Raw genomic sequence first — 19,615 nt, forward strand, 5'->3', positions numbered from 1 at the left:
CATTGTGGACCAAACTTCAAAGCAGAGATCTTTGCCCAATGGGACATTTACAAACTGTTGCAAAACAATGGTTGATATAAACGTATAAAATGAATATATATTTTTTTAACCTGGCAATGATCTCCTGACCGATTTTGTTCTTCAGAGATTAGCCCACCGCGCAGGACACAAGTATGTGCGCAAGCGCAGGTGCACTTTCTATTCCCTCGGACGGCAATCCGACACGAACGTAAAGAGATCAGGGCCAACGAGTTTAAGTGTTTTTCGGGGCAAGGGAGTATACTCACTTCCAACTTCCAGACTGCGGGCTACTAAAAACTTAAAAGCATTTTATATCTTATATATTTTTATTATTATTTTTGTGATTATGATTGTGAGCATGAACCAAAGTAAAATTCATGTACCAAAAGTATGGTACATGAGTCAACTTAATAATTGCAATGCTTAATTAATGATAAGTTTATTTATCATTTTTTTCATTCCCTATAATAAGTTTGTATCTAACAAACGCAGAAGTGAAAGAGTTTGCTAGACCATTCCATTTAAATCAGCGATGGCAAGTCACCAATACAATTATTTATATAATAGAATAAATAAGAAGAACAATATTGTCTCACTTACGACTTACCAGTGTAAAATTCAAATGACCAACTGGCTTCTCAATTTGGGCTATGATGAGACTGAAGCATTACTAAAACGATCAATATAACATTGACCTAACCTATTCTTTCTTCCTACCCAACCCTTCCTTATAGTATATATATTTAGATGTATATATTTATATAGTATATTTTGTTAAATTAAATGATATTTGATTATTATGTTTATAATGAACAAATAATAAATAAATGTGCTGTCGACTTGAAGGGCGATAGTAGCTACGACACCGTTTTATACTAATGTAGTTCCTATCGTATTTATTGTTTAATATATGTATAATTTGTTCAAAATAAATAAATTTTACTATCGTACAATTATTTTTCACTATCTATGTTATTACTACAAGCACGTAAACTATACGTTTGTAGTATTTGTAAGGCCGTCAAAACTACGTATAATGCAATGTCGATGAACTCTCAACTAGCGAGGGCGTATCTACACGTATCTAGAATTATAAGTACACGGATACATTTTGCAAGAGTGACGCAAAATACGTCGAGTATCGTTAATCGATTAAGTTTAAATGTTAACATCCTAATACACTTGGACGTCTTGCAACATCATCTGTAAAATAAAACATTGTTGCGTCTATACGTAAAATATTTAAAAAAAAAAAACACATTATCTGTACAGATAATAAATATTTTTAAGCACGCTTTCATTCTCTCGACTATATACATTTTTTTATTTTTATAACATAGGTGGACGGGCAAGTGGGGCACCTGATTGTAGAAATTTTAACTATTGCTTATATCAAAAATGCTCGACCAACCTTGGGAAATAAGATGTTATGTCCCTTGTACTTGAAGGAACTGGCCGACTCAAATTTCAAACCGGAACACAACTATACTACGTAGGTATTGCTGTTTGGAGGTAGAATATGAAATGAGTGTGTAATATCTAGCCTGATGGGCTCGCACAGATCCCTACCATGAAGTTAAAGTAGGGGGTACGTATATTCGTGTACTCCAAACTTCTAAATACATTTGGAATTTCGCAACCCACTGTGACCACTTACCACGTGGTGGCACATTTGCCGGTCCACTGACCTGCTTTATATCACAAAAAATTCCAAAACCCGTTTTTATGTAGTAACAGCCTGTGCATTTCCTAATGCTGGGCCTTCTCTCCTTTTTTGAGGACAGAGCTTATTCCATCACGCTGCTCCAATACGGGTTGGTGAAATACACATGTGGCAGAATTTCAGTGAAATTAGACACATGCAGGTTTCCTCACAATGTTATCCTGCACCGTCAAGCACGAGATTAATTATAAATACAAGTTAAGCACAGATCTTTCAGTAATGCTTGCTCGGATTTGATCCCACGATCATCAGCCATCTCGGCTATTATACTATAAGTATAAAATAATGGTCTATAAATATATATAAAATAACAGGGGCTATAAAATTATTAAAGTGCGATCTTCATTCGTGACGCTATGGTAAGTGGATCATTGACGCGATTACGTGAACGGTCGGCAGTAGGTCACCACTTTCAAGTTTATGTATATTACAATTAATCACCGATAGAGCAGTCACTTCTGATTTATCTTCAGGTAATCCACATCATCATGTATCATCATCCTCAGATGTTTTGTGTCTTTTATGTATCTGTTCTATAATTTGGATTTACGTTATTAAAATATGCAATGTTTTTATTAACAGGCGGCATCACACTAATACTAATACTACAGAGATGCAGCCAGTTCTTCTCGGTGGGTACATTTCGAACCGATGGCAGGTATGTTAAAATAAAAAAATTTAAAATAAAGTATATTTTGACTTTGACTTTGATATGACAAATGTAAATAGAGTATTTTTTTACGGATGTAAAAGTCGCAGGCTCGATCCCAGCTTAGGCTATTGTCATCTCCGCTTTTAGCACACGCTTAACACTTAATTGGAGAGGTAAATAGGAATAATAGTAATTCCTCACAACGGGTATTGCTCTATCAAATCTGAATATATATAATAAATAATAAAATAATAATTTTAATATATATAATGAGAAAACTGTATTAACATGCAAATACTTCCAGTGAATAGTTCTTAAGCTTTCTCGATCGATCATTATTATCGTCCATGAAAGAAATAAATAGTTATAATACAATTAGGTAATTGATTTTACTTTTTTTAATGATTCTTCTCTATCCGTATTCTCAATTTCACCATAATCGGTACAGGTTTTAAAATTATACGTTTAACCAAATAGCTTTTAAATTTAGTTATATTTATTAAATAGAAAAACTCGCGGCTTTGCCAGAGTGGAAGTCAGTTTGTGACAAAAATCCTTCAAAATCTGACATACAAACATACATAAGTATGTACGTCTACTATCTGAATTCCTGCGAATGACAGAACAGTTTAACATAAATAAGTGATTTGTAATGGAAATTATGCTTAACTGAGAAATGTCTAACACTTAAGCAATAACTTTATCCGCAGCAAGTATTTGCGAAGTTAACCAATGCCCGATTGGCCCACAAGTGTTAGGGTTGACACATTGTAGATTTTTTTTTAAAGAAATCTTATTGTAAAGTGCTAGTTTTTTATTATCTATTATTAAGAATTACCTACGAGAAAAAAAATTATATTCAAAACTTGCTTTTAGAAACTTTATAAATAAAAGGCTGACAACCCTATACGGCCGAGTAATACTTATTAAGCCCCGCGTTAAGAAATACTTACAAAATCATTATACACACGATTTCTACCGAGTTTTATTTAATCAAATTGACATCCCAAAAAAAAAAACATAAATTAAATTTCATAACAGCTAATTAAATATGTAAAAAAGAAAGTTCAAGAATTAATGTCGGGCTACTTATATACTTATAACATGAAATAAGTAATTCTTGTAAATATATTGTGTATCTCGGAAACGGCTTCAACGATTTGGCTCAAATTTTGTCTTTAGAAAAAGTTTGGTTTTTTAATATTTTGTAGATGTATTTTCAGAAAAAAAATAAAACTAATTATTAGTCGAATGAAAGTCGGTCGATCTCCCAAGTATCAAGTTGTTTCAGCTTACGTTATTTTCAATGTATCTGCATTTTTTTATTTACAGACAGCTTCACAATCACATACACTTGTGTAGATGCTCACAAGACGATCCAAGTCTTCGTTGAGAACTTCAGCCGACTTCGATCGCTCAAAAAAGTAGAACTAACAAAGCCTAAATTCCCACTGCTGGTCAAAGGCCTCCTCTCCTCTCCAAGAAATTCTTAGAGCTTATTTCACCATCCTGTTGAAATGCGGATTTCATTCGATATTAAGCAATAGAAAAATTAACCATTCTTGCCCGGGTTCGAATCGACAATCTTCGGTTAATATTCACATATTCAAGCTATCTCGATGACTCTAACGATGACGTCATAACAAACTCGTCATGTGTATAATCGATATGATTACGAAAATGTTGGTTCTACTCAGACTCATACTTCTTGCTATAATTTTTCAATGTCATGAACGTTATCTAAGCTATTTTCTGTGAATCACCATGACTCTGTGTGTTACATGACGCCAATAAAAGTAACAGCTTTGGTTTTTTGCTTTTTGTTTGTAGCTTATTCCACCATGCTGCTCCAATGCGGGTTGGTGGACGACGCCAATAATGAGTACAAAATATACAGCTGTTATAACTCTGATATATTATTATTTTATACTTTACCGCCACCCATAGACGTTAGCACTATAAGAAATATTAAATTCTCTACATCACCAATGCTCCACCAACCTTGGGGACTAAGATGTTATGTCCCTTTTGCAAGACACAACTAAAACACAACAATACAAGTATTGCTGCTTGGCAGTCGAAAATGTAATGAGTAGATGTTACCTAACCTTCGAACTTAGATATCCATCACATCAGATTATGAGAGCAAGAGAACAGAGAGTGCAACTGTGTTTGTACACAAACTTATTACTTTCATATCTCTTGCGCAGACGACCGTTTTTCACCTTTTTTTTCTGGTATGAGTATATGCTGTTGGCCCTATTGGCCTTTACAGCGTCACCGGGCGTTGAGGCGAGTACTAGACTCCGCCTTGAATTTCGAGCCGTCTTGGGCTCTACATGACGTCCATCCTGAGGGTGTCTCCTACAAGATCTATATACCTCGTAGTCAGTTTGGTGGGAAGCGCTTCTGCAAGAAGCACCATACTATGTCACGACCGGTTTCGTGACGTCACTAGTCGGGGACCACGTTTCCGCCGGCGGAAACGGTGTATGTGTGTTGGGTATAGTGTCTTCCCTTAGACATGATTTGTGATTTTGTATCATCTGCAGTCGTTTGATCTGATACGGTGAGCAGTGGGCAATGACAGGACTCGCATAGGTCATAATGGGACGTATGAAGGTTTTGTATAATGTCATCTTATTTCTAAGGGACATTTTACTCCTTCCACATAGCATCACATATAATCACCAATAATGGCCAACGTCTGAATAAATACGTCATTCATCTTTACAATTATAGTAGCAAACGGGACACCTTGGTAAAGTACCACTGGCCAGAGACATCTTGTGTTAACAATATAATATGTCTTCAATAAATATCAATAAACAATGGAATACAGTTATATTTCATTCATAGTTTGGTCCTTCTGACATTTATAAGCATTATTGTTATTATTCACAAATAGAATTATATAAAATAATTTTCACAAATTCAACGTTAAAAGATCTTTCAATTAACCCCCAACCAGTTCATACGTAACTGAGTTACTTATTATAAAATCAAGAGAGGAGGTAACACAATAAAAACATGATTATATATTGTATTTCATTTATTCCTTATTATTACATAACACGCACTTCTGTTGTCAACACGTGTACTTAATAGCTGTGTTATTGCTGGCTGGTAATACCAGAGATCCATTCGTTGTATTTTGCGGTGTTCAGAAATACTGAAAAGAATACACAAGAAATAAATTAGATCAATGAACTTCACTTTAAGCCTAATAAACATTGTATATATAAAATGTAATATTAATTATCGTTTAATAGTTTACTTGGTACAGGGCTTTGTGCAAGTACGTCTGGGTAGGTACCACCCACTCCTAATATACACTACCGCCAATACGTAACTAGAGGCACAAGGCTATAACAAATATACAAAGTGCGACCGCTGAAACACTTTGTATATTTACGACTTACGACAGTTTACATCCGACATATTACAATACTGGTGACGTCACATGCTATAAAATTCCGAGTTTACTGTGTTACACATAAATATTCCAATATATTTCATATTTAAATATAATCTAAAATACTACGTCCTTACTTGTAAACTGAGCAGCGTGTAATTAGTTAAACAATGCTGTGTCCTCTTCTTTCGAATTTCAAATCAATAAGGACAGAAAGAGATAAATCTATGTTTAACTATTACGCTGCTAAGCAACTTTTATAAGTAAGTGTGTGAAGTAAAAATTTTATTATGATGCCATTATTTTTAATGCAAAATAAATATTTCCGTTCATTAATCTAAACTTCTGCTGTATACTAAGATAATAAATAACAACTTTTCGTTAATTTCTACTTTTATTACAATTTATGACAAACATTTTTTTAATTATTATTACATTTAAAAATAAACTACGTATTGATATATGTGTATAATATATTCGCTTTATTTATCGGCTAATAATTTAATAATTATGTTGTACAAAATGTTGATGTATCTAACGATCGAATATTGGCGAGATGAGTCCGCAATCTATCATATTAAATGTGATAAATGGGTTTGTAATTGACTAATTTTGACCTCCATTCATTGCTTTTCCCTTGTTGGGAATCTATCATTATATTCGATATAGTATTTTTGTCTTAATATATAAAGAAAACGACCAGGTATTTATGAATTATAAAAATATAAAAATATTTTATATGTTATGTATGTATAAAATATTTATTATATATAAACCGTTTAGCTAGTCATAAATATCTTTTTTTTAAGTCTTTGCTTTTTTCTTTTCTTTTTATGACATTTAAATTAAAAAAAAATTGTGATCAACAACAAATTAATTATAAATCGAATTACATCTTAAAATTATTTATTTCATGATTAAAATTATTTTAATGAACGTTCTAAAACAACAAACGCTAATATCTTGCGATTTATCTTTACATAATTTAATAGTATATACATATTAATATTCGGTCGGTTAAGTAATGACCATGACAGTTGTATAAAAAAAAATTATCATCAGCCCAAAGACGAATTTCATATTTCAAACGTTTCTCGGCATTTAATCTTTACTAATATTATAAATTCGAAAGTTAGTCTGTCTTTAAACCTGCAAACCACTGAACCGATTTTAATGTAATTTGGTGTGAAGCAAGCTTGAACCTTTAGAAAGGATATAGGCTTTTTTATACTTAATACACCTCCCCCCCCCCTTTAAACACGGACGAAAATTGGTCATATAATAAAAACTTCCTTACCTGCGCTGCCTTCCGTGACGTCGGTAAGCACGCCGACTTGCACGCCTTCGCTCACTAGAGGAGCGCCAAAGTCGAACTGTCAAAAAAAATCATTTATAATGACAAACAGTGTTGCTATTCTATAAGAACAAAGTAGACACTCTTGAGAAATCGGTCCTAAAATATCAGAAACATTATGTTTACCTCGGTAGCTTGTCCGTCATCACTGCTGCCGACAATGCTGCCATCTTCGTTAGCTTTCAAATCCACGTTGAAGCAGCTCAGCTTTTCTCCGGGAGCTGAATTAACATGAAACGAAACTCTTGTTGAATGTTCTATTATATAATCCTTATTAATATTATAAATGCGAAAATGACTCAATTTTTTTGTTACATCTTGACACCTCAACCGATCATAATAAATTTTTTCATACACGTTGTAACATCTCTCCCCCCTTAAACGTGGGAGAAGCCGCCGACGGAAACCGGTAATAAATCAAAAGAAGGTACAGAAAAACTGTGTGAAAAGTTTGGGAATGAATATTTCACTAAATTAGGGGCATTAGGTTGTTACACATATATTATTGACAGTGATTAATAATGTTTTATAATTTAGGTCGTATGGTACACAGGTGGCAATCTGCGCCAAAAATATACTTCATGTGCATAGTGCGCACAAGCACAGTGAGGGAAAAAAGGAAAAGCTGACGATCAGAAAGAAATCAGACGCAGAAACAATCGCTTTACGTGCTTTTCGGAGAACGGAAGTGCGACATGTCCAAACACCGAACTGCTACTGAGAATATAAAGACCCAACTATAGCAATAAAACAATACATACACTGTAATAAACAATGCAGCTTATTACGCAGTTTTAAATAATCAAATTATTATTATTATTACTAATTTGATATCTACTGCCGCTAATTACACGGATAAGACCATGGAGATCAAGTAGCTTTGACTATGACATCATGACTTTTGCAATTACAATCCTAAATAGTTATTTTATGAAAAATATCTTACCGCCTTCAACAGCACCATAGACGCAAAGTTTTCCAGATGTAGGCAGTTCAGTGTTACTTGCAGCCAGAGGAATGGGGCTGATGTTTACTACGAAATCAAAAAAAACTATTAAATTAAATAATTCTTTCATCCCACCCCCACCCACAGATTAAATAATTCTTTCATCGTTGATTTGATATTCGAAAGAAGAAAACATAATTATTTATCTATTAACCTCTTAAACGTTTATAGGTATGGATGATTAATCATCAATACAGCATTGATCTGGTCTGGTCTGGTCTCTTTCCCTCAAATTTCAAATCAGTAATGACAGAAAGAGACAAATTAATAAGGGCGATAGTCATCAGTGTTTAACTAAACTTCCGCTAAACAACGTAAGGACGGTAGTAGTCCCTAACTACCATTTTAAAACTTATTTAATTCGAAATAAGATTAATAATTAAAAAAAAATAGTGCTATTAACGGGCCAAAAGTCCCAAACGCTATTGAGACAATCCTATTAGTTAAATAAGAAACATCAGAAGCGTCCAAACGAAATTAAACCAAATTGGTTATTCGAAACTCTAAGAAGTTTGTCTTAACTTCCAACAACCCTTTAATTAATAGAGCGGTCGTTAGCGTCGAATTTTAATTGTGCCGACCTACGTTCAGCTGGAGACTCAATTATTTTCTTATCTTTTTTTATAAAGTTGTATTTCTCAAAACATCTAAAATAAATACAGTTTATAGATATTCCTTATTTTTAATTGTATTAAAAAGTTTTAAGCAAAAGTACTTAGTTTTCGCTTAATACTCTTGTAACTTAAACTATTTAAGTCTAGACTAAATTACTTTTTATAATACAAAAATTGACAATTTTTAAGTTACAATCTTCTATATATATAATAATAATATCCTGGGACATTATTCACACAAAGCCATCTGATCCCAAACTAAGCAGAGCTCGTACTATGGGAAACAGACAACAGATATACTACATATACTACTTTTGTTTTGTAAATACATACATATAGATAATTATACCCAGACTCAGGACAAACAGACATGTTCATGCACACAAATGTCTGTCCTGGGTGGTAATCGAATCCACAACCTTCGGCGTAAAAGGCAAGTATTTATCAACCACGGCAACCGGCCCGTCAAATAAAGCTTATATTGCACAGAATAATTATTTCATATTGAATTCTAGACTTCCACATTGCCGAGAGTTAACCAAACCCTGGCCTTAGGACTAACTTACCAGTATTTTGCAATTTTCTATTGATGTCAATAAGAGCTAGGTTGTTATCGGGGTTGATTGTGACCGTGGTGCTCTCCGTAACCAGTTCAGGACGGATCACGTCAGCAGCGCCATAACGAATCCAGATGAAGCGGGAGCTATGACACAAAGGTAGCTGATGTAATGACATATCACTTTTTATTTATGTAGTGGCCCGAATAAATTGGAATAATCCAGATTTATAAGCAAAATTTTCCAGCCAGTTCGAGACAAAAAGTCACGGTTTAAAAAAAAAATTAAATAAACGTCTACATTATTTAAAAATCCAAAACTTATACAACTGATTTGATTCTTGCATCTGAAGTTTATATACCTACTCGACAGTCGAATCAATTTTTTATTTATTTGTAATTATTATATAAAATAAGTGCGAAATGAAGCTTTCAACAGATATAAAATATTGAAATTGAAATTAAAAGAATTAATACTTAATAAAATAAAGCTTTGTTAATGATGAATATATATTTTTTATAATAGCAACGAAATAATATATAGTTTATGCGCCACGCATACAAGAGGTAGTGTAGAGAGGCGTCGAGTTGGCACGATATATGAATCGGCGCGACATTGGTTGTTTTACATTAAATACTAATGTTATACTTACTTCTTAACACAGCTAGCCGAGGTGAGGACCCAGGATGCGTCGACGATCGATCCAACGCAAGTTCTGAGAAGACCATCGTTGTCGGAGGCGGCGACGCGCAAGTGTACTACCCAAGGGTTTTCGCCATTCTGCGCGGGAGTAGATAGAGCTGTTGAAAGAATTAATGTTAATTAGTTACGTTAATTAATCTCTTTATAATGGTGAGATTATCGGACCGAGTAAAAAGAAAATTTTACAGAAGCACACAAGTACTTTTTTTTTTTTTTAATTTGAAACTTGAACGGTAATGCTTTAAACAAGAAAAAAGAACAATAAAGAATTAAAATAAATAATTATTATAAATAAAAACTATAATTTTTAAATATTTGTTGATAACACAATGTTCTTATTCAGATTGTTTAATAATTTAATATTGTTAATTGACGATCCAAAAGTGCTTCTAAAAACCTAGTATTTTGTTCTGATTTTGATTTAATTACAAATTAAAAAATGTATACTTACACCCTACACCAGTGCTGCGAGCCTGAAAAAAAAATGCTTGATCAGAATTCCGAGTAATAAACATTGATAAATATAAACAATGAGCCGACATAGCGAGATGGCTAGAAACTGTAAATCTTAACCAAAGACCACGGTTTTGGAACCGTGGCTTGGGCCCTGCTCTGCTTGGAACTGCTGAGTTCTCATGTTAATCACATTTGTGTTTATAATTCATCTCGTGCTCGAGATGTAAGGAAAACATCGTGAGAAAACCTGCATGTGTTAGATTACACTAAAATTCTTTGACATGTGTATTCCAATTGGAGTAGCGTGGTCGAACAAACTCCAAAACTTTCTGAACGACAGGAGTCGAGGCCTTGGCCCAGATGTGGGAAATTACCAGGCTGTTTACTATGAAAAAGTATTGTATAGAATTGTATTGTATAGAATAAGATGTTATTATTTAGTGACTAATAAATAGTTTTGACCAAAAAGTTTTTATCATTCCATAATAATGCTTTCCTGGATAAAATACTAATACGCTTCATTAATTTGTATTACATTTATCACAAAAAAGATTAATGTAGATAATACTTATTAATTTCCAATCATATTCAATACATATACAAAAACGTATTTTATCTTTATAATTACCTGATTTGATTACAGATTAAATAAAATAATAGGCCTTGAATGTTATTTCTACGTAAGTGATTTTTAAATAATTCATTTTGATCATTTTAAAACTTTCAAAAATTGTATAATTAATAATTTTCACTGCTTTGAATGGATCTACGTTTTTTTGTTTAAATTTAAGTTTAACAATTTAGGTTAGGTATTTTTTTTTCTTTTTAATATGTATTATATTTTTCAGCAAACTCCAACTTCTGCGAGCATGCCATTTCTACTATAGTTGGAATTATAGAATAGAATATGCTTTATTGTACACCAAAAGGGTTACAGAAACATACTGTTAATTATCTGGTTTTCCTCAACAAATGTTTTAAGAAAATATTTCAAACGTTAGGCATTTTATGGTCCATAAACCAGGGTCATTGAACTCACACATGTGTGTAACAGCTATGCGTGTGTTACTTAAAAACTTGGGAACTAGGTACGCGCTTACGTAAGCTATGTCGATAATTTGTGAAAAAACTTAATAGTTTCACTTAGAATCGCTGGGAATTTATTTCAATTACATAAGAATTTATATCTCAAAAAATACATTTTACTTTAAATATTTGTGAAAACAAGATTAACATACTTAAATATTGAATATACAAAACACGGGCGGTACACAAAAAGAATAACAAATAAAACTCTTTACTGAAAATAATGTGGGTATGACAAAACAAAGATGCATTTCTTTAGAATTGCGAAGCCTTTAACATTATTTTAACTCTACCTAATTAAATAATATACATTATTTAATTTAATCGAAATAGATTTTTTTTAGTGGACGCAGTTTTTTAAAACATATTTTATCTGTTTTTGTAAATTATTTATTCCATATTCAGATTATATGTTGTAATACTTTCTAATTTATGATAATTCCAGTTCATTATTTATTTTGTAATCTACATTATATACTCGTGTAATATATAAGATCCACCTATTGGTATTATTTATACCATTATTATATATAATATAATTTTGTACATTATTATTAATTAATACTAATAAGATATTAATAGATAAATCACAAAATACATAAATAAAAAATACTTTAGTTATATAATTAAAACTATTAACATAAATAATCAAAATCCTGGAATAATTTAGAAAAAGAATAATTAAATAAAATTGTCAAAAAAAACAAAAACGGTTAAATAATTCTCCGTTGAAGAGAAATATACTTTTGCAAAAACTATTGAAATATTATTTTTATTTAGAGGAACTTGAATTCATACTTGGATCCACCCTGAGATACTATGATAGAATTCAAATTTTCGCCTTTGCAGAGGCCGTCATTGTTAAATTTAATTTTAGCTTTAAAGCAATTGAATTTTTTTATACTTTCTTTTTTTCTTTTTTATGGTTTTTAGTGTTACGGTGTTAACCCACAATAATTCAGCCTTATGTTTTTTCACTTTATTCATAAAATGGCGGTGAACTAAATTCTAAAATGTCACTGAAAAATTCAAGAATGTCACACTGTAAGCTAATCTTAATGTACATTTTTTTTTCTCTTTGTAAAATAAGCTACAAGTACAAGGACTGCCAGTGTTAAAATCTAATCTCGAGACCAAAATTGCGAAATATAATATTATTCAATTGAGTTGAAATTATATAACATTCTGCTAAAATAAATTTCAAAGTTATTTAAACGTTTAGGTATTTCATTTCAATGTATTTTAATACTTTTGTTAATACCGAGATTAATTTTGAAATACAATGAATACAAATAAAAATAGAATTAAATGTTAAAAATAAACCTTCTTAGAGTTTTATATGTTAAAAAAATAAATTATTTTATATAGAATGAAGGCTTAACAAACTGATTTAACAAAAATTAGTAAATAAAAAACCCACTCGTGTCTCGAAAATAATTATGATATATATTAAAACATGAAAATCGAATATTGACGACATAACATATTATAAAACTAAGCCGCGTCTTTCTGTATGAGAATGCGATAAACAAAAAAAAAAAGTCGCAGGTTCGATCCAGACCTTTGAGCTGTCCTCCCCACTAACACAAGTTTTACGCTTAATTCGAGGGGTAAATAGGAATATTAGTAAGTCCTTTAAAAAAACGGGCATTGATATTATTCTTATTTTAAATATTCAGAAAAAAAAATTAATTCAGAAAAATCAGGCCGACTAGAACTATACCATAGAACTATACGATATTATTACGAGATTATACGGGTTGGGTGGCTGGTTTTCTATTATTAAATGAAATTTATATTGTCTGTATTGTTTATATTGTAAGCATTAAAATATAATAATAATGTAAATAAATATATAGTCTGTATTACCTGCACTGCGGCGAACACACACAACAAAGCGAATCCAAAAGCCTTCATCTTCGGTCGCGTACAATGAACCACTAATAATTTTCAGCTAATTGTTTTATACTAATTGCATTTTTATCTAAGATTACCGCCCACGTCAGCGATTACTATTATTAACAGTTATTTTTTATCGAGCTTAAAATATATAATCCAATGATAACACATATTTAATAATATTAGTTAATCGTAGAATATAAAAATATTGTTATATATGGAAAATTATTACGTATTTAGGTAATTGGATTATTTATTTATTTATTTATTTATTGACACTTTATTGCACCCAAACTTAAAACTAAAAATTACAATTTTTAAACAAAAAAAAAAAAAAAAGTTGCATGAGGTGCAACAGGCGGCCTTATCGCTAAGCAGCGATCTCTTCCAGGCAACCTTTGGGCAGAGGATCATAATATTTATAAATGGGAAGGGTACAAGCCAGTTTACCTATATACTACATACACTACTACATTCATAATACATACATACATATATATACTACACTACTATTATATATAATTATTAAATTGTTTAATTGTCCATGGAACTAGAGTTTATTAAACTTAAATAAAGTATCAGCCTGTAAATGTCCCATTGCTGGGCTAAGGCCACCTCTCGTTTTTTGAGAAGAATGTTTGGAACTTTTCCCATCACGCTTTTCCGACGCGGGTTGGTGAATACACATGTGGCTAAATTTAATTTGTCTATATGCATGTTTCCTCACGATGTTTTCCTTCACTTTCGAGCTCGAGATGAATAATAAACCCAAATTAAGCGCATGAAAATTCCGTAGTGCTTGAACCGCGGGTTTGAACGCGCAAACTACGGTTAATATTAATGTAATCTCAACACTGGGTCATCTTTTCTTGTACATCAATTATTTTTACACAGAAGGATTAACCAGCGTAAAAATAAACAAACAATTATTTTTTTTTTGGATAATCGACTAACTTATTTACAACTACCCCACTCATGGAGTCAACCAACGGTATAAAAGACGCTGATTTGTCTTAACAAAGCTCGAACTCAATCTATACTCACTATTAGCTAAAAAAGCTGAGAAAGTTTCAAATGACTTTAAATATATTGGACGTCTAGATTGTAAAGACGCTTATTGTTTGTAATTTATTTCAAACGTTGTCCTAGCCCGTGTGGTGTTTGTTGATTAGTTGGACGCAATTTTGAAACTTATTGATGTTAGTTTTATTGTTCATGTAACTCCTTGTAACTACGCACGTGTATATGGCTTTACACCATGATACTTTCTTTAATGATGAGACATAAACTAATATTACAATACAATTATATATTTATTTAAGAGGTCAACCAACAGTGGACACAGTATCACATGAAAATACAATATTACATTTTAAAAATCATCTCGGTAAATGTTGATAAGATAAACGTTTTTTTTTTTTTTTTTTAAATTAGATGTAGGCGAACGGACAAATGGACTACCTGATGTTTTGCGGTCACCGCTGCCGCATAGACAATGGTGCCGTAAGAAATATCGACCATTTCTTACATCGCCAATGCGCCACACACCTTGAGAATTAAGATCTTATTTACCAAAGGTTTTACTGGCCCGCTCATTATACCAACCGAAACACAACAATACTGAGTATTGTTATTTGGCGGTAGAATATTTATCGAGTGGTGTAGCCCAGGTGGGCTTACATATAGCCCCACAACCAACTAAGTACATCTATTCCATCCCATACCGTAATAGTCAATACATCTTAATTAAAGAATTAAATTCGATCCCGGGATCCCGATCGGGAATTCGGGAAATTCGGGATTAAATTTTACCAATCTCGGGATTTTCGTGATTGACAAAAATGAAAGAAACGCGACTAAAGCCTTAAATTTTATGAAGTTTAACGTCTTCATTTTAATTGTGATTTACTAACAATGAGATTATTTCTTTTAGGAATACTTTGTTGGGATAAAAATGTTTACTTTTGAATTATCTACTCAATGTGTTTTGGACTGATCTTGTACACGTATAATAATAACGTTAGAATTTATTTCGAAGTTAATTTTTGTTTCTAAAATGTATACAGAAGCTGTTGTTTACATTTAATTAATATCTTGTGTAAATTAAATTAAATATTATTTAGGTATAAAATATTATTTTGCTGAAATTTAACTTCTGAAGAGTGATTATTTTATGAATGGATATTTTGTTTAAATGGATCGAATAATAATCGATAATGAAAAATAAATATTAAACTATATAAATAATTTTTTATTAGCGTTTGATGATTAAAATTTTATTTGAACGCTTAAAACAGGTTAAGCATAATTAACTTAGGTGAATAATTGTTCTATGTGCGTATTTATAGGACAGGGCGGAAAAAAACAAAAAAAAAACAGCCTATACTTTCAAAATGTATTAATCCGCCCTAACAATGTTAAAATGCAGATTATTTAATATGATTGAAAATTAACTATTGAATTAATATCACTTAACATTAAACAATCACTTATTTATCTAAATCCAACAATCCTTATTTATTTTCCATAATAATTGTCTAATAATTTCAAAGAAGTTTCTTACTTTATTGGTAAAGTATCCATTATCTTGTTAAATTACATTTTAATATTTCTACCAAAATTTCCATCAAGATAAGTTTCTCATTTACATAATTCAATATAAAGAAAGTATTGATATTCAATTTTTTTTTAATTGATACTCGAAATCTCCACATTAGTGTATCAAAGAAAAAATGTAATAAATGACCTACTTGACAATTCATTTTAAAAGAAATATATTTGAAGATGTAAAAAAGTAATATTTCAATTTATTGTTGGTTTAATTTTTAATATTATCGTTAACCTTGGTAAGAATGCGTGCAGCCTTCCCTTTTCTCTTCGTTTACTGTTTGGTCACGATGTCAATTTTTGGCGGTGATTAACCAACAACACTAGGGATATTATAGTGCATACGTATGTGCATACTTAGGAGTCAATACAAACGAAGGCGTTCTTTAAATGTATCTTTGCTTAATATATCTTTTATAGGACGATAGGATGACAATTCGACAAGACCGGAGAAATATCGGGTGCAGGAACACCGGTTGAATGTGCTTTTTCAATTTCGAGGTACGGTATCGCTGCTAACTTCCTGACTCCAGGTTACATTTGAGAATTTCTTTTTTCATTTGAGAATTTCGAGAACCAGGATTTGAAGCCAGAACCTTCAGCCTTATAAGCTATAAGTCAGTAACTCATACAGTTTACTGGTGGTAGGGCTCGTCTGGGTAGGTACCACGCACTCATCAGATATTCTAGCGTAAAACAGCAGTACTTGGTATTGTTTGAGGAGTGAGTGAGCCAGTGTAATTACAGGCACAAGATACATAACATCTTAGTTCCCAAGGTTGGTGGCGCATTGGTAAATGTAGGGGCTGGTTAACGTTTCTTACAATGCCAATGTCTATAGGCGTTGGTGACCACTTACCATCAGGTGGCCCATATGCTCGTAATATTAAAAATAAAAACTATAAATCTAGACACTGAACTAATGAATTGCCGAAATGACTGCCGTCTGGGCTAGATGTTTGTTTTGATGTATATAATAATAATTTCCTGGGACATTTTTCACACACTGCCATCTGATCCCAAATTAAGCTTGTACATAGCTTGTACTATGGAAACCAGAAACTGATATGCTACATATATTATTTTTCTTTTGTAAATACACACTTATATAGATAATTACACCCAGACTCAGGACAAACAGACATGTCCATGCATACAAATATCTGTCCTGGGTGGAAATCGAACCCACAACCTTCGGCGTGAAAGGCATGCATCCACTAACCACGCCAACTGGCTCGTCTAATGTATATATGTATTATGTATGTGTTAAAGTTGTAGTCGTTCCCGTCGTGAGAGTTAATAAATTGTCGTAACAAATTGACATCACCTAAATCTAGATAGATAATGATATTACAATACCGTCTAATATTTTACGCGTTTTCCATTAAATCTCAAAAATTTACTAAAATTACAAATGTATTTGAGTTGAGTTAAAAAGGTACAGACCTCTGATTTTTAAACTTATGTTAAAAACTCACCTGATTTTATACTGATACTTTGAAATAACTACGTAATGAGGCTGAAGTTAAAATCTAGGCTAAATACATTTAATTTTTATCTTAAAATATTATTAGGCTTACAGACGTTAAAATGTAACAACAACAACAATGTCCGTAGCCATTCTTAATCCTAAAAAGTCGCTCGTGATTCTGAAAATAAGAACATGCAGTCACTTCAAAAATAAAGCGAAACTACAAAATTATTACGAAAGGGACAGAAAACACGAACCGCCTACGCAATCTCTTGGTATCTCAAAACATGGATATATATATTATTTTTATTTATTATTCTTTGTCATATATTCGTTTCAATAGGTAAATACCTATAATTAAAACCTATTTCTTAACAGAGATCTTTAAGCACGATAACATAGAAAGTTAATAAGGCGTGAAAATTGAAAAAGTAAAAACCGATGTATTTCTAAATCAGAATCAGTTGAAATTAGTCGTTAAATCCGGATGTAGATTAGTAATCGCTTCGCGTCCAGTGATAAGTTATCTAGTTAAAAGAAACAGATTAATGGATTGATATGATTTTTCTGCTTCTACGACTAATCTTAAAGATACCTATCATTTTTAAATAATTGTTTTCAATAAGGTTTATGTAATAAATTCGTGTTCATATATCGATTATCATGTCACTTCATCGCTTAAAATATTGAACACACCAAGGAAACATCCACACTTCTGCTTACGAGTGAGATTTCTTCAAAAGAGACCTAACATGCAGTGTGTGTCTGATTCAGAAAGAAGTATGTATGTAGGAGAAAGCAGACCAACACAGGGTACTAGTCTTTACTTGAAAATTAACGAATTATCGCTTTAACGCATGGCTACGTCATGTTGATATAATACATAATAGTGAGCGAAATCACATTTTATATTAAATTTGGAAAAAAAATTGAGCATTTACTAACAATATAATAAATTTCATTTAAGATAGTAACTTATTAAATAAAGCTGTACTATTACGGAAAAAATATAACAATATATGGAATACACATTTCCTTTGTTTTTCGGTACTATATATTTACCTAGCTATTGCCCGCGGCTTCGCTCGTATGTATAGGTAAAGGATAAATCGTTGTATGGAAGTCTGTGATTTTAAAGTAACGCATGAAATATCATTCTGGTTAGGAAAAAGTATATTATGGCAATTTTTTCCTCGGTGAACTAACAGTAATGAAAAAAACGCCGTACTTACAAATGTAAGTTTGAAAATGCTCATACTTAAATATTTGTTTTCGGTTTGTAAATAACTTTGTACTTTAAAGTTTATAGGTTAGATAGGTATTTCGTTTCGTCGCGGCATATATTTTTTCTCATTATTTTGTTAAATTTATATCTTGTCGATTAGTTGATAATAAGTTTTTTTTTGTTAAATACACAGATTTACCTTTCAGTTTTAAAAGGACACAACTACTTATGAAGGTGTCGCTTGTCAAAATAAATAAAGCACAGGGAAAGACATTTAATTATATCGGAATAGATTTAAGGGAATGGTGTTTTTCCCATGGCCAATGGTTTGTTGCTCTATCTAGATCCGGCTGCGGCTAAGACCAATAAATACTAATATCCATTCCACTCATATAACATTATAAGTCTGTTCTTAGTAATTTCTTTAAATTAAGTTAAGACGCGGGTGAAACGCGGACACAGCTAGTTAACAATATATGTAAGTAACACACAAGAATCTTTTAACGCTAGTGTTTTGTTTTACTTAGAAATGCAATTACAGCGTGATAAGGGGCTATTTATTTGTCCTATCATGTTTTGCATCGATGCACGAAGGTCAAAATTATCATGAAAACTTCTTAGTCCGTTTTAACTACACTTTAATGTGTTTTAAATGATATACAAGTCAACACAACAGGTCATTTTTTACAACACTTTTTATAATAAGTACGAAATTCAGCGAGATATATAATAATCATTGAATTTGTCAAATAATTTGTTACTTTTTTAATGACTGGCAAAGGTCTTAAGTCTACAGTAATTAGAGTTTATCAGCTATACCCAACAAG

General features: G+C 31.7%; 1 protein-coding gene across 1 annotated transcript; it reads right to left on the reverse strand.

The window, feature by feature from the left end:
• Positions 1 to 5,495: 5,495 nt before the first annotated feature.
• LOC126773514 (serine protease 28-like) lies at positions 5,496 to 10,681 on the reverse strand. The gene is made up of 8 exons (XM_050494463.1): positions 10,625 to 10,681; positions 10,496 to 10,517; positions 9,995 to 10,142; positions 9,352 to 9,488; positions 8,112 to 8,198; positions 7,292 to 7,386; positions 7,109 to 7,184; positions 5,496 to 5,568 (listed from the first exon to the last, which is right to left on the reverse strand). The coding sequence occupies exons 1-8, from the start codon at positions 10,679 to 10,681 to the stop codon at positions 5,510 to 5,512; spliced, it is 681 nt and encodes a 226-aa protein (XP_050350420.1). The 3' UTR covers positions 5,496 to 5,509.
• Between the last annotated feature and the right edge of the window lie 8,934 nt (positions 10,682 to 19,615).

The sequence above is a fragment of the Nymphalis io genome, chromosome 14 (assembly GCF_905147045.1).
Source record: "Nymphalis io chromosome 14, ilAglIoxx1.1, whole genome shotgun sequence".
In the NCBI taxonomy this organism is placed as follows: Eukaryota; Metazoa; Arthropoda; class Insecta; order Lepidoptera; family Nymphalidae; genus Nymphalis; species Nymphalis io.